The sequence below is a fragment of the Semicossyphus pulcher genome, unplaced genomic scaffold (assembly GCF_022749685.1).
Source record: "Semicossyphus pulcher isolate SPU_LCO1_2020_fin unplaced genomic scaffold, fSemPul1.0.p SCAF_17, whole genome shotgun sequence".
NCBI classification, from domain to species: Eukaryota; Metazoa; Chordata; class Actinopteri; order Labriformes; family Labridae; genus Semicossyphus; species Semicossyphus pulcher.
Window position 1 is genome coordinate 20,018,314 of NW_027211681.1, and position 21,358 is coordinate 20,039,671.

The 21,358-nt window shown below is 40.5% G+C and overlaps 1 protein-coding gene across 2 annotated transcripts; it reads left to right on the top strand.

Annotated features, from left to right (window-relative positions):
* The first annotated feature begins 382 nt into the window (after positions 1-382).
* On the top strand, positions 383-20,930 carry mnd1 (meiotic nuclear divisions 1 homolog (S. cerevisiae)). Of its 2 annotated transcripts, none has more exons than XM_069666308.1 (8): positions 383-525; positions 1,308-1,373; positions 2,189-2,246; positions 5,822-5,970; positions 8,690-8,764; positions 8,909-9,023; positions 16,983-17,027; positions 20,158-20,930. In XM_069666308.1, the coding sequence occupies exons 1-8, from the start codon at positions 523-525 to the stop codon at positions 20,262-20,264; spliced, it is 618 nt and encodes a 205-aa protein (XP_069522409.1). In that variant the 5' UTR covers positions 383-522; the 3' UTR covers positions 20,265-20,930. The 2 variants fall into 2 exon arrangements, with proteins under 2 accessions (XP_069522409.1, XP_069522410.1); XM_069666309.1 differs by lacking the exon at positions 383-525 and adding an exon at positions 1,079-1,153.
* Positions 20,931-21,358: the final 428 nt, after the last annotated feature.

Below are 21,358 nucleotides of genomic sequence, written 5' to 3' on the forward strand. Positions count from 1 at the left end.
TCAGTAAAACAGCAGACAGACGTCCTAACCATTTATCTATTATATTTGACAACAGAGGGCGTAAGAACTCCGTCCTTCCTTGTTGTTAAACTATTGCTGCGTTCCTGTACAATCGGAAATTATAGCTGATGCAAGAGACCCAAAACGGTGGCAAACAGTTTTTTTCAGCGAGACACAAGGACGTGTGCTATGGAAAAGTGTGGAGGCCGCGTTAAAAAAAACCGACATACGTGTTTTATTGTTTTGTAGTATTGTTTTGAAATATATGTAATACAGACATTTTCTCAGACGCCTTCTGGCGTTGCAGTAAAAAGAAGTGGCGTTGGAGATTACGGGGAGCAGTGAAGGCAACAGAACCCCCGTGACAGCTGTCCGCGGGAAATTCAGTACTGCATGGACGACTATTTTCTTGTTTGGATTAACGTTAAAACTACAACAACAACACTCTAAATTGCATCATACACCGCAAACACATAAAACCTTAATGTGTATAGGACTTGCTGCTGCAGCTAATACAACAAAATGGTAAGCAAATGTTCTATTTTAGCTTCAGTTGATGTGTTAAGAGTTTCAGGGGCGACCGACACAAGCACGCGCATTGCTAACGGTAACTTCAGCCATAGCTGTCTACCAACTGGCAGTTACACCACCAAGTTAATACAGAACTACTTTTTGTTATATCCTCAGAAATAAACGAACAATTCACTTGTTATAAGGACATTATTAGTCTATTTTATAGTCTTTTTCTTTTCTTTTTTTAGACTGGTGTTCTAACGTAAGTATCGTTCCCGCATTGCTATTCTAACGTACGCTAACCAACATTAACGAAGTACAGGGGAATACTGGAACTCAGCGAAATAAAGGTGAACTCATCTGTTAATAATCAGGAGAGAAACAGAACTTGCCAGGCGCGTTAAAGATAACTAAAGAAGACATACTTGAATAGAGTTAGGATAAATTATCATTAGCCTGTAGCAAACCACGCAAACTCCCATGTACGTAAGTTCCTCGCCGAGTGGAGTGTTGCTGCCTCTCGTGGCCGGAAGCGACATAACAACAACACTGCGGTAGAAGAATATGCAGAAAGGGGATTCTACAGGCAGCAGTGATAACATTCACTGAACATGCATGCTTTAAGAAAAGACTGCGAATGGTAGATATATATTCTAAGATTGACCGATTGTATTTTTTATTGTAATGCATGCTCAATTCTTGGATATTGTTGCTTTGTGTATTATTCTGTTGCTGTGTAAAAATAAACTGCTATCACTGTTATAAGCTCAGTCTTATGGAACCATCTGTTACAGTCAAAGAAGAAGGGGCTAAGTTTGGAGGAGAAGAGAACTCGCATGATGGAGATTTTCTTTGAAACGGTGAGTTTTCCTGTTGCTGGGGACCACATCACAAGTAAAAACCACATACAGACAATATAGTATTATTAAAGTATTACTGTAAAGCACTTTGTAACCTTGTTTAGATAAGTGTTATATAAATAACGTGATTATTATTATTATTATTATTATTATTATTATTATTTTCTTTAACATAGTCTGAAGAAACTATAGATTTAATGTTGCTAAAAACCCATTTAGGCTGCCAACGTTTTGTGAAGGAGATAGAAGCCAACAAGCAAATTACAACAAACACATAAACGGGCCTATAAAGAATTGACATTTAAGTGACACTGAGGGGTTTTTTGTTTCTAAATTTAAACACCTGCAACAGACACAGAACAGGATGTTCTTAGAATCGGTGCATCACTTTATGGTTTTCTTTCTGTGTGATAAAAAGACACAGAAAACCACACACACTTTTCAGAGCTTAACTGGCCCGGCATAGTCGGATTAGACAATGTAAAAATGAGAAGATTGCAAAATACATATTTTGGAAAAAGTTTAATATCACTCTCCTTCTGGGTCTGATAAATGTTTTAGTTTATTCTTACAACCAGAAATTTAAAGGGCTTTACAGGGGAATTACAACATATCAGCACTATGATAAAATAGGCTGCCTAGAATATGGGAACCATGAATTGCAATACCTGGAAAGACAAAGTTACTGCATATTTTTAGCTCCAAAAAGTGCAGCCAAAAACGTATTTACCATTATAGACTTATGATGAATGTTAAATACTTCCTTTTTCCATGATATGTTTTTCCTTGAATATGTTCTCTCGATTTCTCTGTAGAAAGATGTGTTTCAGCTGAAAGACATTGAGAAGATCGCTCCGAAGACAAAGGGCATCAGTGAGTACTGATTAACTGTTTAAGTGGGGGGATTTCTTTAACACTGATTTGTCTGTTTACATGTGCCCAGCTCTAGTCAGGTGTTCAGTATGTCACTAAAAATCCTTTCTTCACTGCCCCAATACGGTAGCCTACACAGCAAGTTATCTGTGCTGCCAACATAGATTTATATGGTTGCCAATGGCAGAGCTGATTTCAGGTAGTTTATCATGTGACATTAGCAACTAACAACAGCACTGTACAAGCTAAAGGAGAAATAATCATTTGTTACAGACAGAAGCATTAATTTGGCAACAATTTATCCTGGAAAATTAAAGTAAATAGATGATATATGTAGAGAATACAAGGCTTCAGTTTGCAGAGGTTGAACTAGTGTTCCCATACATGGTTATTCATATAGGTCCACAGCTGCGAGATGTTTATATGTATATTTGTGCATTGGTATATGTAGAAGAAGGTATCAAGAGGGAAAATTATATCAGGACATCACTATACTAGATGGTTTAAATATCAGTTCGACTGTACTAGTATACTGAAGTTTATGTACAAAATCAACACCAACATTAACATTACTTCCTCAGTAACACCACCATGCTAGTCATCATTAGATCATTAACAGTAAATATAGCATCAATGTTCATTAAAAAGCAGTAGTAGTAGTAGATTACAAAGGACTTCCTGAATCTCTCTGAAAAGCACCTGGGCATATCAAGCCTTGTCTACAGCTCTTCAGTCTGTACAAAGATTGTACGTAGGATAATCCTTATTTAGCAAAACACTCTTGAGCTTCCTACCCAATCTTTTCTCCATGATCACTTTTAGCAAGTCCACTGATAAGCCAATAATGGATCCTGGCTTGGGCAGATTCTTAATCATGCTCCTCTCCTTTTAACTTTAGACCCATCCCCAACAAACAGTCGCATAAAATCAAGATTACCACTGAAGGGATATAAAGAGGTCTGAAATTGATTAATATTGTCACGCTGGGCATAAGTTCCTGTTTATGTTTGCTGTTGTTTTGCAGTTTATTGCAATTTATTATTATATTATTTATGTTTATTGAGGGAGGTGTCCACCGTAGTGCGTAATTGGCTGAGAAGTAGTTCTCAACCTCGGGTTAGCTGTTGCTGCAGCGAGGAAACAAATCTGGGCTCGGTTGAGCTAGCAGCGCACGTCACCGCTTCCTCGTTCTTTCCCCATCCGTCCATATACCCCGCAGCGCTACAGTATACATGTAGCAGGGTTTCCCGCAGCTCCTTAAAAAGTCTTAAATTAAAATCGGTAAAAAATGGTCATAAATTGTCTTGAATTTACTGTAAATATGCTGAAGTTATTACATTCGGCAGTGCCGAATTAAGTTGTGTGACGTAAATAGTTTTGCTGTCCCAAGATATTTGCTGCAGTGACATTAATGTGCACATGGAAATGTTTACAATTACTGAAAGCGGCCTCGCTAATCTTAAAAGTAAAAAAGAAAGGCTTATTAAAATGCTTCATTGGTTAATGGTTTGAAAAAGACTGAAGAGGCACTATTCTCAGCACTGCACAAAAGAGAGATAAAGTTAAATTTTGTTTTCAGAAGAAACTAAATTCTCTTTTCTGTCAAATAAATTGTCGGGATGTTTTGGGAGTCTTAAATTATATTTGTTGAGGCCTTAAAAAGTAGGGATGCACGATATTGGATTTTTTGCCGATATCCGATATGCCGATATTTTACAACTCACTTAGCCGAATACCGATACCGATATTTTTTCCCCGCACACCTAATTGCTGAGATCATCAACTCTCTTCTGTATTGGAATTAGCGTACAGTATAATGGTGATACTCTTATCACATTTGTTACAACGGTCGGGGTGACGGGTCTTGAGATGGTTAATCAAGTTTGTAGTGTTGAAAGACTTTGCCTTGGCTCCTCCTCGCATCACCGAAGCTGAGCAGTCATTGCAAATAGCAGTTTTGCTTTCTATTTCGGACACTTTGAAAAACTTCCACTCCACGGACATTTTGGCTTCTAACTCTCTCATGCTGCAGGTAGACACACGTGACGTCATCACGCTGCGCCGCGCAGGTCTTCTTCGCGCCAGGGACATTGCGCCGAGGTCGGGCATTTAATCAAGTATGCAGCAGTCCATTATTTTATCGGTTAATTATATCACCAATATAATCGGCGTGTTGGCCGATATCCGATAGTTCATTTTTAAGCCAATATCGGCCGATACCGATAAGGTGCCGATAATATCGTGCGTCCCTATTAAAAAGAATTGAATTGCATTTGGCCTTGAAGAGTTGGATAGAATTGGATTAAACATGCATGAAAGCCCACTTAGGTCTTCTAAGAAAATACCATCAGTTTATTTACATAAGACTAAAGCATTGTACCCTCATGCATTCTTGAAAAAACTGTAGTGACATGCTTGAAAAATTACCAAGGCGTGCTGCTGCTGCCATCTTAACTGTACTTAGTCTGTATAAGCAGAACCAGACCTATCAATGTCAGTAATCTCATACTGCAGAGAACCACTGAAAGCTTTTGGCTTTTAAATAAAACACATTATCTCAGTGTCAACATGCAGCACGATGACACGAGCATCGAGGGGGAATTTATAAAAATACCAACTTGGATTTTAAAGGGCCAGACCCCGCAGAGGAACAAAACTGTGTTGTGTGTGTTTAGGGGAACTGAGAAGAGGTTTTTTTTTTTGGTGTAGGAGTTGACATAACGTTAATCTGAAGGAACTGGATCGTGTTGCTGTGATTAAAAGCACATGTTTTAGACCCTCTTACTTGGGCATGATGTAGTTACTGAGTGATGGGGGAGGGGGCAACAAGAGATGCATTATGGGCACATAGTGAAGAAAAGGGTGCAAGGGAGTGATCTCAGCTGAAGTGAAAAAAAGAAGAAGGTAATAACATACTGGGAACCATTAAGAGGCAGAATAGTTTGAAGTTGCAAAGGGGCAGAAAGCTATTTGAAGAGAGTAGAGCCTTATAAAGACAGTTCAGAAGTCACGCACATGCAGAGTTTAGCTGATCCGTCCTGTGTGTTTTCCATTTTCCATCCTCGTTTTTATTTTTGCTGCTGTTTAACATCCTCTCAGGACTCGGCAGATAAGCTCTTACAGCTTCAGCAAACGTGTGGGAGTAGTATCACATTTCACCGCTGACACTGTTCAAGATGGAGCTCCTGCTTTATTACATCCTCTCATGCAATGCTCTCTTAGATAAGAATACAGTCAGGCAGATAGGCTGCAGATGTGTGGGTTTACTTTTGTGAACATTCGAGTGGTGAGCTGTGCCAGCAGTAAAAATAAGACCTACTGCTGACTTGTGTTTTTTTAAATCCTCAGTAGAATGCAATATTATACCATTCATCAGCTCTTAAAATGCCTAAAGTGTTCCGAGCTTGTAACAATAATACCGCCACCATAAATCAGTCGTCCACAAATGAAATCAATGACCCACAAATAGCATCAACTCTGCTGGGAAGGCGGTGTAATGACAGAGAATGGAGGATTGTGGACCTCTTAATATGGAAGGTGTTTGTATTTTTTTCTCCTCTCTCTGCTGCTTTCAGCTCCCATGTCCGTGAAGGACGTGCTGCAGAGCCTGGTGGATGACAACATGGTGGACTGTGAGAGAGTGGGAACGTCCAACTACTACTGGGCCTTTCCCAGCAAGGCCCTGCACGCTCGCAAGCACAAACTGGAGGAGCTGCAGAAACAGGTGAAGGGTTTCAGTTAATTTAGTTTATGTACAAAACACATGCAGGAAATATAAAAGGTAGACACCTGCAAATTGCTTGTGTAAAAACCACACACAAAAGACATTTTGTTTGTTTTTGAGGAAGCTGACCTACAGTATATATACAGGAATAATTTACAATGTAGCATGAACACAATATGTATTTGCTAGATTAACAAAACAGCATCTTAAACAAAGACGTAGTTTTATATCTTAGGAACTTCTGCTATTACTTGACAAAATGCTAGGACTAAAGACACCATGTGATGTTGAGTTTCTCTTCAGACGTTCATTAAAAAAATAACCTTTATGTTTTTTTAAAAGCAAAAGAGGAATTTTCGCCACAGGTTGATTTGTTTTCTGAAAAAGACAGATCACCGTAGTTTACAGTAAATGAGGTCAACATATGACTAGAACAGCTCAGGAAACACTTCTGGTAATGGAGAGAAAAATGGGAAGGAAATGCAAGTTAGCTCGACAGTCAACTTCCGTTATTTTCAGAAGAGTAGTGAAAGTATTGAAGGTGTTGACATCTTTTTTTTCTAATTTTGGCTGACTGCCGGGGTCAGCCCTACACATGGGTCTGTATGTGACTGATTGAGTGAGTGAGTGAGTGAGCGACGGTGCTTTCACAGCCGTAGAGAGAGAGAGTTGCAACATTGCAATGGCTCATGGAGCATATAAGACCTCCACTGACGCGACTCTCTGTCCATACGGCTCTGGATACTTTGTTATGGGAGTAGGCGGGGCTGGTCCTCCGCTGTCCTCACCTACGTCCGCAGCGCGCACCTGCTTTCAAACCTGTTGTCATCGGCCTTATAAGGACAGTCCTAGTAACACATTGCTCACCCTGATGTGGTCAGCCACATACTAGGTTTTGGCCTAGTCTTGTTGATATTTAAATGAATCGATCAACCAGGCAATAAAGAAGAACAAAAAGCAAACAATGAGCTCTATTTTTAAATCTCCTCATGTTGTGTTTGGTGGCTGTTGTGCGACATTAATTGTCACAGAAAGTAACACTGCTGCTCGTCTTTGAATGTCTCTGTTGCGTCCCACTTCCCTCTCCTGTTGCACAGCAGACAGATGGTGTGAGGGTGGTGACTCCTCAGTGAATGTCGGCCACCAGATTTCTGGAACAGAAGTTAAATTCTGTAATGCAGCAATCTGTCACAAAGTAATGACGCTTGATTACACCACAAGCATTACAACATACAGGCACGGATTCCCACTTTCAGTACTGATATCAATAACTGGGCTTTTCCTATACAAAGAACTGATCTGATATCAGTGTTAAAATCCGGAATATAAGTCGCATCTTAATTTAAGGTGCAGTCGGTTTTTGGGAGTATCACAGAGGGTAAATGGACGGTACTTATATAGCACTTTTCTAGTGCACATTTATTTACTGATGGCAGATGCTGCTACCTAAAGTGCCCAACTGTCAATCAGTTATAACGTTCATACCCATTGGCTATACCACCGCGAGCAATTTGGGGTTCAGTGTCTTGCCCAAAGACATGTAGACTGAGAGAGCTGGGGATCGAACCACCAACCTTCCAACTGAAAGACGACCGACTCTACCACTGAGACACAGCCGTCGTATAAGGGGGAAAGAGGTTTTCTGTAGCTATTTATTAATAAAGACGTTAAAGTTATTTCAACACTATTTCAATCAATTTTAATTTGAAACACAATCAAAACACTCACAAATTACAGCCTACCATCTGTTTTCGCCCTGTCGAGTTTGCAGCCTTGCTAGCTACCGGTGCTGTAGTTGAGCTCAGCCTACGGTAACTCTTACTTCACAGAGACTGGATGTGTCAGAGGGCTGTCTTAATGATGAACACAGTTCTGCAGGTGTCTGGTATTTTGTCCACGTCCTGTATGAGTGTATATTTCAGCCAGGTAACTAAACCCAGCAGTGTTGTGTGTTTATTTACATTTACTTACACTGACTGACAGCAAGGACTACAGCTACAGCAGCTCAACTATGACCTAGGAAACGCCTGACTACGTTGATATTTGTAAGGGTGGTGGCTGCTCTGGCGATCATGTTGGCACATCTCCACGACGAAGCTTTAGCTATATTATAGCAAAATCGTCTTTTTAGCTGAAAAAAAAAAGTATTAAAATGTGTCTTATACACCGAATTTTATGGCGCCTCCAAAAAGATAACATTTAACAACCTCCATGTTGGTTCCTCCTTCTTCCTTTAAGCATAATGGCAGCCTCACGAGCTGCTGACACTTGACATAGTGTGTGCTTGTAGATGTAAACATTATATCTGAATTAAAAAGATCAGCATTGTCCATCACAACTACAACACAGCTTCCTTTCTGTCTGCCAAATGTAAAGTAGATCATGCTTTAACTGTACCATTACCATCACTGTAATTAGTGATTAATGCCTGTAAACCATAAGCCTGTAATCCACTGTTTAGCAGCCACGTTCAATCAACATTTTAAGGGTGTTTACACAGCAGTAAAAAGCTGCTAATGCTAGCTTATCTCCTGCTCTCTGCTAACCAGTGTTGATCTGATGCCTTTGTGGAGATTATTGGTTAATCTCAGTAACAGTTTTACAACTTTGAAGTTCAAACAACTGTCATGAATCGTCGTGTTGATTTTATGGCAAAATGACCTTGTTGTTTTGGTAATTTCCTCTGGTGTATCTAATGTAAGACTCTGTCACTTTAAAGGACTCTGAAGCGAAGCAGCGTAAAGTGTCTCTACAGAAAGCGGTCGAGAAGGCGAAAGTGGGACGCGAGGATACAGTAAGAATATTTTCATATGCAAAATATATCTATTTTTAATGAAAGGTTAAATTATTAACAGAACTGAATAATCCATGTTAATTAGACTTAAATAAAATAAAGCTCACTAGAATTATCTGCGTGTGTGTGTGTGTGTGTGCGCAGAAGGAGAGAGGCTCTCTGCTGAAGGAGCTGAAGGCCCTGAGAGAAGAGAAAACTCAGCTGCAGGCCGAGGTGGAGAAGTACAGAGAGTGTGACCCAGAAGTGGTCGAGGAGATGAGTGAGTACAGTCGCTACATGACTCATTTTTGTTGTGTGTTTAAAGCTTTCGCGTCAATCAAGTCATCTGTGGTCATTTTTGAGCTGCTGGTGTGAAAAAGGGGATATGTGTCGCTGAGATGTAGAGTTTCACTGTGATAGTGTTTTTGTAGGCCAACACAGAAGTTAGCATCGCCCTGGTTCCCTCGATGAAAAGCCAACAGGATTTTTCTTTTGGATTTTGGATTACTGCTGAAAATAAGCTGTTTTTTAAGCAAAGTTTTGTACTGTAAGATAATCTTCACAAATGAACAAAACAGGAAATCTTTTAAGCTTGTGGTAACCACGCAACTTACTTCAGGCACCAAAACTGCTTCAAAAAAACCCTTTAACTTTAAGCAAGTGCAAAAGATGTGAACCTGTTTTGGGTTGATAAAATCTGGTTTGTTACTCTGTAAGATGCATGTTGTGCCAGGTGTTGCATTTGATAGCATCATCCAACACAAAGCTAGGTTAGGTACTGGATCTGAAAGCTTTGAGTGAAGTTTTGTTCTAAAACATTATTTGACTCACCAAAGAAAAAGATGGAGCGCTCCAGCATCAGGTGGCTCATCAAAGCAGATAGTGCTTCTTCTTAGATAATGTTTTTGGCCTTTTATACCTTTATTTATAGAGAGGACAGTGGATGGTGTTGGAAACAGGCGAAGAGAGAATGGGGGTGACACGCGGCAAAGGGTCGAGGATGGGAGTCGCATCGAGGACTGTAGCCTCTGTATGTGGGCCGCTGATTTAACCGCTGAGCTAAACCAGCGTCAAATTTGCAGCCACTGAGGATCTCTCAATAAGAAGAGAGACGGAGGAAAGAGTTGGACAACACCCAAGAAAACAAACCACATGTGGAGCATTTGTATGACTCAAAGTAACTACTGTAAATAAGTGGTTTCACACCAGATAATAAACACAAAACTAGGAGCTGAATTATATCAGCAAAGCCTCCCAATAGTCTTTGGAAAAGATTTTCTTATTCAGACAAAAAAATGTCCTAAGCCTGCCTGTGTGGGGATTTTGTGTGGGATATTTACCTTTGATAACAAGTGCTGCTCAGTTAAGAAGCAGTGGTACTTTTGCGAATAGCGTCAGACATCGCATTCCTGGAATTTAAGCCCATGTTGTGGGGAGACTTGGCCTGACTTGCAATGATCATTTAACAGACATTACAGCTAGAACTGTGGTCAACTTCCTTACGATAGGAAGCCACACTTTGGACTGTTTCTCCGGCTCCGCCATGAGTCCTTTTGATTGCAAGTTTTGCATCAAAAAGCTCTGTAGATACACAGGTTTAAGCGTCAGAAAAATAACAGCATTGATAAAAGGAATTGATAAGCTCATAGGCATACGAATACATTGGAATTGACCATTTGGAACTCAGCTGGAACTGCTTTTGATTTCCATCCATACTGGTCTCTGCTCAGAACAAACCTGCATTTTGTCTGTTAAGCAGCAGAGTCACAGTTTCTCATGGCTAGAATCAAACGTGAAAGAGGAAGTGAAAAATGATCACAAGTGGTCACTCTGCATACACTTGCAATGCGCTCTTATGTCAGTTTTGAAGCTGTCAGCTGAACCGCAAACTGGTTACATGTCGATATGGCGGTAAGTGTGTACAGCTTAACTTCCTGCTGAAACAGATACATCTTTCTTTCTGGTCTAATCTTAAGACTCACGTGTCAATTTAAAACGTGTGACCTTTGACCCCAGAGCTCAAAAGAGTTCGGAGTTAAAAGCTTTTAAAAACACAAATGCAAGGCCACCGGCTATAACTTGTTTACTGGCTGCTACACAGCTCGTATATAGTATGTCCACACAATGCACACAGCTATTATTGGTATTACAACAATCCTGCATTGCCTCGTGTTCGTGTTACAGCTGACCTGTGGTGTTAATTTATGTACACGTGTGACGTGTGTGGTGTCATAAAAATATCTGGCATGGTTACCTGCACCTCTATGTTACACCGAGCATGTAATAATTAGTCTGCACACTGCTCTGCTGCTCTTCTTCTGACAATCACATAGACATGCAGGCAAACAAATTGGAGCTCATCTTTTCATGATCCAAATGAACCAAATGATTTAAATAGAGGATTTAAAGGGCCAGTTCGCCAATTTTCAACCTCAGTCTTATCATGCTATTATGGGGAGCTAATGCCATCATGGTAGGAAAAAAATGCAATTTCGCTCTGTGCCTTTGGAGGACGCCATGGGCCCTGGAAAACCTCCGCCAGGTGATGTAAAATGGTGGAGGCCAGGGAGCTTGCTAAACTACACTTCCTCAATCTAGGACGCCCGCCTCCGATGTCATGTCTCATTCAAAATCGTCAGGTTTGAAATGTAGACTGCAGACATGAGGAATTTTTAGACGATCCACCGGTATATTCTCGTCATATTTCGGATTCTGTACCGCTCTGAGCCATTGCCTGCAGCGAAACGGTAGTATTTCACTCCAGCGTTTCTCGCTGGGCCGTTCCTTTCAGAGGGAGGGGTGCAATGCACGCTGGGTATTGTAGGAATGTAGAATGGGCGAAACCACAAGCTGTTTGTACAACTTTCTCCACAGCCTTAATATATAGAGCAAAAGGTGTGTAGTTTTAGCTTGGAGCTAAAACCTGCTGAAATGAATGCTACCTTATTATTAAAGTGTTTTTGGGGAGTGGGGGGTGGGGTGTCATAGAGAAACAACTTCATGATCATATTGTTAAACCCTCTGCATAAACTCAGCCTTGCGTGCCTGTGACAAATGTTTTAACCAAGCTTAATAACCACAACAGCTGTTGGAGTCACAATCCAAACCCCAGGAAAGTCTGGTTTTTATAATAGCTATCCAAAAAAATACCTCATTCTGAAGCCATGCTCGTCAAATCAACTTGCTTGAAAATAAAAATCTGAGATATTAGATGTTTATCTTTATTACCAAGGGTCCTAATATGGAACCCAAAGCCTTCCTATCTATTACTGTGAATTCTTGTGTTCACTCCGTGGAGCTGCTCTCTGACTCGCGGTAGTGATTTGTGTTGATCTGGTGAAATTAGATGCCCAGATGTTGACCTAATGTGACCCAATCCAAGATGGCAGCATAAACGACAAGCCCCCGATCAAATCTAGATATAAACTCCTGAATTTGAAAAGTAAAAGAAAGTAGATGCCCAAACTCTCTGTGGTCCCATACGTCTCCACTGCAGGCTGAGGCTGTTGCAAAGTTTCACTCTCTGATCTCGGATTTCTAGTTTTGCTGCACCTTGTATTTGTATGATACAGCTTAAGTTATATAATGTGATAGATGTCATAAATACACATTATGCAAACAGAATACAAAAGATAAACCCAAGATTTGGTGAGACGGAGGAGAAGCGTCCTCTTACTTTCAGTCTCTGATGCTTTGTTTTCAAATTTCTCTCTGTCTCCACTCGCCTACAGGCCTTTTTTTCTTCTCCTATTTCTATACCACGCACACACACTCTCACACACACACACGCACACCGCTCTGTTACAGATAACCATCTCCCCTCAGTGAAACTCCGAGAGCTGCATGCAGCTTTGCTCTCACTGTATGACTTTATGTTATGTCTGCTGCTGAAGGGGGTGAGACTGAACTTGCAGAATGGGCTCAGGCCTGTTTGTGCATATGGGGCTCATACAGATGTGGTTCAGACAGCATCTTTAGAACACATATCTGTTGAGACCAGTGGTGGAATGTGAAGTACATTTACTCGAGTACAACACTAAAACTTTAAAATGCTACTTCTATAATCTGTAATGAATCAGGACTCAAACTACCAACAAATAAACCAACAATACAATAAATAATTAATCACATGAGAGGGAGTGATGTTGTTCTGAATATCAGCACTGCTCTGATTTGGTTGTAGGCACGACGCCGCAGAGTGGTATCAGCTTGATTAATGTAGACATACACAGTCTCACAGTCTGCTGTAATGTTAATTAACAGTATTAAGAACACCTGGCTGAGGCGGAGTGATACACAGAGTGAAAAGTCCAATTTATGTTGTTCTCTATATCAGCACTCATGGAATGCCTCTTGTCCAATCAGATTACTTGGTTGGAACTAACAAGAGATACAAGAGTTGTGAGTCCGAGCCTGAATCACAGTCATTAAATAATAAGTCATCTTAACCTAGTACCAATGTGTTATTCTGACCCATCTGTATTTCTGTACTACAGTTGGGCTATTGTTTGGTATTGAATTACTTTTACTTTGGATTCTCAAAATAAATGATGCACTTCTACTGAAATGAAAAAGCAATCAATGGATCAATGCAGGATGATTAATGTATTGGAGAAGTTCAAAAGTTTGTTATTAATGCTTTTGGCATGTGAGTTCCTAAGTACTTCTTCCACTGTTTGAGGCGTCTTTTATTTTAAGGATTGACTTTAAAGATTTTTTGTTAAATTTTTTTAATATTATTATCTTTTTTTATGTCTTTATTTTAGAGAGGGGACAGTGGATAGTGGCGGAAATGGGAGAAGAGAGAGAGGGAATGACATGCGACAAAGGGCCGAGGGCGGGAGTTGAACCCGGAGCCGGGACATTAATAAACCTATGAAAAAATAACAAGAAAATACTCACTAATGACACTAAAAACACACTTTAAATATAAAAAATGTGCTTCACTCAAAAGTTATCAGGAGTCAAACGTAGGTTAACTTAGCATGGCTTTATTCATTTATTTAACTTGATGTACTAATTGTCTAATGGATTTCTTGTTGATGTCTGTCGCCTTGAGCATGTTTGACAGTGGTTGCCACACCCGTGAATACCAATACACTGTAGTACAATACCAAAGTAATAATAAAAGCGCAGACATGCTCTCTGTAGTTGCCACTGAAAATATAATTTATGGTGCCAACGAGTACCAGTACAGTACGGGCACAGTGCCAACATTTGGATGTAAGTTGGATTAGTCAGCTCAAATTGTTTAACAATGGTCACCACACCCATGGATACCAATAAGGTGATGTGGTAAACATGGGCTGGTCAAAAGAAATCACAGCTGTAATCATGGGCACGGCAGGTATGAGTGTCTGAGGGAGCTTAATCAGGCTTAAATAGGTAGACATGAAATCACACAGCTAATTTACAACCACCTTTTAATTCCTAAATATCTACAGGGGACAAATTATGTTATGAGTGGATTTAAGTGAGCTACCACGTGTTTCCCTGTCACATCTATGTGGTATGTGTATTCTACTAACTTCCTTTTACTTGCTTAACCTTTATTAAAAGAGCACTTCTCAAAACCCATGTTACAAGTGCTTCTCAAAGGCAGCAAAATAAAACAGACGGGCCATAAAATTATAAGCTAAAGCTAATATTCAATAATAACAATACCAAATCATTTAAAAGACATAAAACAATTTTTAAAAAACTCTAAAATTCCCTAAAATCAGGGCCACGTTGTGGTGTTGCCTCACAGCTAGAAGGTTCCTAGTTCAAATCCCGGTTCGGAGGAGGCGGGCCTCCCCGTGCATGCATGGGTTCTCTCTGGGTACTCCGGCTTCCTCCCACAGTCCAAAGACATGCGCGTTTGGTTTACTAGTGACTCTAAATGGCCCATAGGTGTGAATGTGAACACGTAAGGTTGTCTGTAGCCGCTTTCCCACTGGTCAAAAAACCCGCTAACACCCGGCTTTTTGCTTAATGGGAAAGGTTCCAATCTGCATTCAGACCCGGGTCAAATGACTCTGCAGTAGACCCGGGTAATTATCGCCTTGCCTCCAATCAGCATCGAACACAAACCCCGTGTCGACAGGCTTATCTCCGCCCCCTTTCTGGCTCAATGCTATGCTCCGTCAGTAACTTCTAGGACTCCTCGTCATCTCAGCTACAAATTCCACCCGTCTCCGTCCGAGCAGCGCTCAAACATCCTTCCAAATTTGTCGGCGTCGAGTTTGAAAAACAGACTGAGTGCGTAATAGATACAATAAAGACCTAACCTCTGTAACATCTTCTCTAGTTACCCATGTCTCTGGCGCGTTTGTGACGTCAGATGGTGACACAGCAGAAAAGAGAGCGACAGGCGTATACTCCACTGGCAATCTGCATTTATAAGCGGGTCTTACTGTGTCTGAAAAACCCGAGTTAACACGCTAACTCGGGGGGAAAAGCCCTGTCATTGGCTGGTCCAATCAGTCCAGGTGTACCCCGCCCAGTGACAGCTGGGACTGGCTCCAGCCCCCCTGCGACCCTGATCATGAAAAGCCAAGTAGATAATGGATGGTTGGAAGTAAAATCAGGAAACGCTCACTGATAAAAGTATGTTTTAAAAAGGGACTTGAAAGAGATCCCTGACTCAGCTGACCTGATCTCCTCGGGGAGGTCGTAACAGAGCTTTGGAGCCCTCACAGCAAACGCTCGAGCGATCTCAACGGACGTGTTGGCTCGTCCATCCTAAAACGTACTTGGAGCCTGTGTCAAGAGGCTAAAACAGGAGTGATGTGCTCATGTATTTTGGTTCTGGTTAAAAGCCTGGCAGCTGACTTCTGTACAGTCTGGAGTCCATCAATAGATTTTTGATATGATGGTTTTATATGATATATCCTTTTATTTAATGTTTAGGGTGCCCTTTAATCAGCTAGTCATAGATTAGAAAAATAGCCATCTGCTGACTCAGACATTCTCAGTTCTAGTGAGCAAACAGAAAGTCAGAGCTCAGTGTGCCATGACTGCTGCTGAGCATGTTTAGTGCAGGTTGAGACTTGGGCCTGTGCTTTGCTCTTGTACTCTTCAGTTGGGTTTCTTCTTGGCATCATTATTTGCATCCATAATGTGAAATCCTAACACGTGCGGGTCCATGAGTCAGAAGTTATTCAATTCACTCCCTCCTACCTGCAGCTGCTATGTATTATTGTGAATATCGTTTGTTTTCATTGCGTCGTTATCAGTAAATGCTAAAAATGACGTGCAGCAACTGGCACCAAATGTGACAACTAGCAGCAGATATTTATTGCTAAACATTGCTACTGGACATGTCCTTAGAACAGATCCCTGTTCTGATTTTCTGCCAAAACCTGCTGTATATGGAGCCTGGCCTGAAATAGCTTATATATATATTGGCTGGGTTTTGAGGATGCAGCTGCCCACTCTCCTGAGCACAGCAGCCAAAAGAGACTCTCTTTGATGGAGGGAACGGTTTAGCTGCTGGTACAGGTAAAGCAATCGTTCCAGGTGCCTATGAACTCAGTGATGTAACCTGCTGTTGTGTTAGGATTCAGTTGTATGTGTCACCAAATATGTCACTTGAAGGGCAAAGCTGTTAGATCACATTGTTCAGCTGTATTTCAGGTTTCCAGATGTGCAGCTACAGCTTAAAGGGACGTGTGAGCTAACCTGTCCACTTTAATCTAACACTAGATAAAAACTTCAGTCAAAGTGTGGCCAACCATCACATCGCTCACCATATTGTCTTCCAGAAAGGATATTGTTTGCAGCCTGTTTCCTGTGTGTTTTCTATCTAGTGTTTAGTGTTTTGTTTGAGTTACGGATACATGCATACTTTTGTTGCAGAGTGTGTTTTCTCCTGAGGCCGGTGGTTTGCAGCTTAGTTTTTACATAAAGCGTTTATTTGGTTACACATGGGCAGTATGAGTCTGGCTCATAAACATGGCTCACACAACATACAAATATGCTCTTCTAATATTCAACATGGCTCTTTCCAGTCTTTTTACAAAGTGTCATTTAGTGTGACTCTTGCTCATGATGTTTTGAAATGCATTTATAGGTGTTCAGTGCGTGTCTTGGATGTGACTTAAAACACTATACTGTATAGCATTTACCTACTAAAATGAAAGGATTCAAACTGATTCCTTTCCTTCCATTGATGATTATAATATTGAAAATAAATCCACTCTTAAGACACACTGCAGACATCATGTTTAATACCAACACCATGAATTTTGTGTTGCAGAAAAGTCAAATGTGGTAGCAAAGGAAGCCGTTTCCAGGTGGACAGGTGAGTTGATTTTATCTTTTAAATACATGCAAATGTAATAAGTGTGGAGTCAGGCTGCAACCATTTGTTGATCCATCCATCAGTTTGTCAACGGAAAAATGTCAGGTTTCAGCTTTTTGCTTGTTTTGATTGTTTGGTTGCATCATAGGAAATATGAGGGGTGCTGATACCAAAAAGGACAGTTAGTAACCCTTTGGTCTTTGATATTTTTTGATGTTTTCAATCAAACAAGTAGTTGAATAATCAAGAAAATATCAAATTAACTGATATTGAAAATGATCATTTAGTAGGAATTATATACATATGATACTTTTGTTTGTAAAACGTCACTAAATCAGTCAGTTTTCAATAATATACAACAAAAACGACATATAATCCTCACATTTGAGAAGCATGTTCCAATGAACATTTAATAGTTGCTTGAGAAATTACTTCAGGGCCGTCCTGAATTCCTTTTTATGTGCGTCAAAGCTTCAGCAGCAATAATTAGAATGTATTCGATTGTATTATTGCCACCGTGTGTTGGGCCCGGTCGGAAACATCGCGGCAATATTACGGACGTTGAAATCTGCCTTGATGAACTTGTTTGAATGCCGACAAAGAAAGGTGAATAAATGGATCACAGAACCGAAAGATGAACCGTGCGTGGACATCGACTTATTTTCATCCCAGAACAGGTCTCCGAAACTAGTACACCCGTCCACACCTCCGTGGCTTATGTGGATATATTGGCTTGTTTAAAAGTCACTACAATGATTAATGTTGGGTGATTATTTCAATAAGCTAATTCTAATTTAAGAGGGGTTAAAAAGGGGGAAAAAAATATTCGACACTGATTTTTGCCGTCGATTACCATGGCAACGATTGAAGCTTGAAAGCATTGGGGTCAGCCATGAATTAGTTAGAATTAATGGATTTTAAAAACAGTTAGAGGTTTATTTCTTTCAATCAACTGACTGTTTAGTTGAATCAGGACTAAGGCTGATTAAAGCTGCACGGATTATTAATCAGTTATTGCTGAAAGTTGCCTCCTGTGTATCCAGTCCAAAAATATCGTCAGGATCACTGTGGCAGGCGTATTCTATTGATTGCTCTTTAAAGTGCGAGCTGTAAGGGCACTTTGTGTTCACCTCTCAGGAGTCAACACTTTAAGCTCTCTGTGTGCATTCATTGACCTCACCGGTAACCTTGGAGACAGCTGACCTTTGGGGATCATGGTAACCGGCCAGGCTCGTGGTCTTTTGACTCTCTAGGGTCAACATTGCCTGTCGGTGGTCAACAAAGTCACCCTGTCAGCTTTAGTTGGCACATTTTTGCTTCACTTCCATATAATTATATTCATTTTAAGAGACTGTGAGTCATATCTGCTGCTTCCATGACCTGTACTTCCCTCATCCGGGGTGGAAACTGTGGGATGAATACATGTTGCAAAAAGCAGCAAAGAAGTGTTTCCTCTCTGTTGCCTCAGAATGAAACGGCATTGCAATTTTTTTTACTACAGCTGTAATGTTCTCAGCTGTCCTGTTGCAACCTACAGCTCTATTTTGTCACTTCTCTAAATAGACTGTGAGCATTTTTTTTAAAATGTGTTACTTAGTTTCATTTAGATCTTTTTGACTTGATGGACTTCCTTTTAAACAATAAACATGCATCACTACGATTGCTTTGCATATGCTGTCAAGTCGGTCAGAACAGAACTAAAAACCAACCCTGCCATATTGAATCACTTGTTGCTGCAACTTGTTCTGTGACAGCACGCCTTTCTTTTCACAAAACAAAACAATATTGTGTTGCTTTAACCATTAGCCTCTTCACACTGTGACACACCCACACATTAAGACTCACATTCAAGCCCTGACACAGGTTTTAACGTCATCTGCGTTTTGTCAGAGCAGAACTGAAGCATAGTGATCCTACAGGACTTGATTGGAGGGCAGCGCTAATAGCATGATTCAGACTTTATTGTCTTAAGTTCATGATAAAACAGATGTTAATCTACAGGAAATAACATGATTCACTCTTTAATGGTTCACACGTCCAGAGTTTAAGGCTTGCGTCATGAATCACTTTGAAAAGACAGGTTCCTTAAATTCAGTTAATCATTATAGATTGCGAAGTAAACAAGATCATAAGAGCTAGTTAAGGATTCATGATATGAAATAAATGAAATACAGTTAGATTAATCGTGTTCTTATGTCTGTTCTTATTTTTAAATCAGTAAGTTGAAGTGATATTCTCAAAATTTTCTTGTAAATAAATGTCTTTCTATCGCTAAATGAAGTAACTAAAGCCTGTGCATTGCAGTATTACGGACTGGCTGTTGGCGGCGCCCAGTTAGTGACGCGTTTTCCATCCCCCAGCAGTGGTTGGTCTGCCAGAGAGGGTAGGCGGAGCTAAGCAGCTGCTTTTCCAGTCTCTGCAAGTGTTGCGAATAAACGGTAATTGACTGTGGCTGAACAAGCAAAGAAAATATCAAATGTCCAAAGAAAAAGAAACAAACTCGACGCTCAGATGAAGGCAAACTCTAAAGTCTAAAAAGAAAGCGACTGTCAGCGACCGAAAATCAAGAGTTACAACCGGAGCAAACCGTGGACGTCACACATGCAACTGTCTGGATATCTGGGAAGTGTGCTCCCGCAATTACCGTTTATCACCATGCCGCCAAAGAGAACGAAACTGAGATCTGCAATTAGGTCTCAATCGGGAAAAGCCCAGCCTGATAGATTCATCATATCAAGTCTGCACTAAGCAGGATTTTAAGCAACACACTGTTGCTTCTATGGAGTCTCCGGCACAAAACAGGAGCTTTTTGCATAGAGTGCCTTATCCACGTTAGGACCCACACACTCACCCTAATTGCCAAAATTATTTTTAGGTGTGGTAGATGGTTGTTGGTGGGAAATGTTTTGTTTTCAATATTCCAATCTTCAGCCAAAATAACTCTTAACTTTTGCCAAAACAGCATCGAGGAAGTGCCTGAGAGCAATGAGACAGATGGTTTGTTCTTGGACTCAATCATCCTTCTGCAGTCCAAGATTATTCTCCTAATCCCACACTGACTGTGCGATCTATAAAACCACATGACACTGGAGTATATTTCTATTCATTAAACACGCATTTCTGCTTTCAGACAATGTTTTTGCCATCAAGTCGTGGACAAAGAAGAAGTTTTCCTTTGATGACAGCCGCATAAATAAAGCCTTTGGAATCCCTGAGGACTTTGACTATATGGACTGACTGCCAGAGTTTCTTCCAAACTTCATGGACAAAATACAGGAAAAGTACATTTTTAAGCTTCAGTTTGAAGCCAGTTTCCTGATCTCATCTGTTCTAGTTTAAGTTCTCTGTGTAAGAATGAAAAGAAATGCACCAGGTTTTGTATTTATGGCCTGGAGCGGGCGTTGAATGAGGCCGGATATCAGTATATTTGCGGTGGCAGATGGACTTTATCAGCTGATATGTTGCTTTAGTGCAACCAGAGAGGAGACGCACCAACCATTAGAGGCTGTGAGGGGGTGACAGGGTTCTGTAACAACACAGTCCAGCAGACTGACTTTTGGGACACCTGTTTGCATGAAAACCGAGAACCCCAAGTTGATGATGGAGAGGAATCAACACTTAACACATCTGTGAAGCCAATGATCTCAAATATATTGTTTAAACAGATGGTTGGGAATCAAATTCTTGTGCACTTTTTTCCCTGTTTTTCGTGTCTTATTTTTGATTGGGTGGGGAAAAAGTAAAACCCCTTGTGAGCAACATCCAGTCCCAAACAGTGCACTGGGACTGATCGGACCATTAAATTATAGAGGCCATGTTTAGGATGTGTTATGTCTATAAGCTCTGTAAATATTTAAAGTACATTTCCTCTTTGCTGAACCACTTTTTTGTGTTGAAAATAAAATGCCCTTCTGAGTTTTACAAGCTGTTTTCTGCAGGTTTATTTCTTTCCAAACGTAGGATGCAGTGCTCACATGTGTTTGAACAGGCCCTCTTATCGCTCTTATCTTTTGGGCTTTAATTTCTTTACAAATTGAACATTGCAAAATCTGCCACAAAAGGACAAAAGGTGCTCACTCACTTTCTGCATGACGAGAAAAAGGAACTGTGTTGTCTTGACATGCCTAGAATAACTATGTCCCTGCTTTTTTCCTCCTTTTTCTCTGTCTACACAGATGCAAAACAGGTCGTTGTGTGTTCTGTGTTTACCCAGTGACCTAGTTGCCGATGTGTCTGGGTTTGTCGATTTAAATTTTAAATGTGATCGGTGCTCAGCTCGTCTTACATATTAGTTTAGGTGTCTTTCCAGTACATAAATGATATGCAAACGT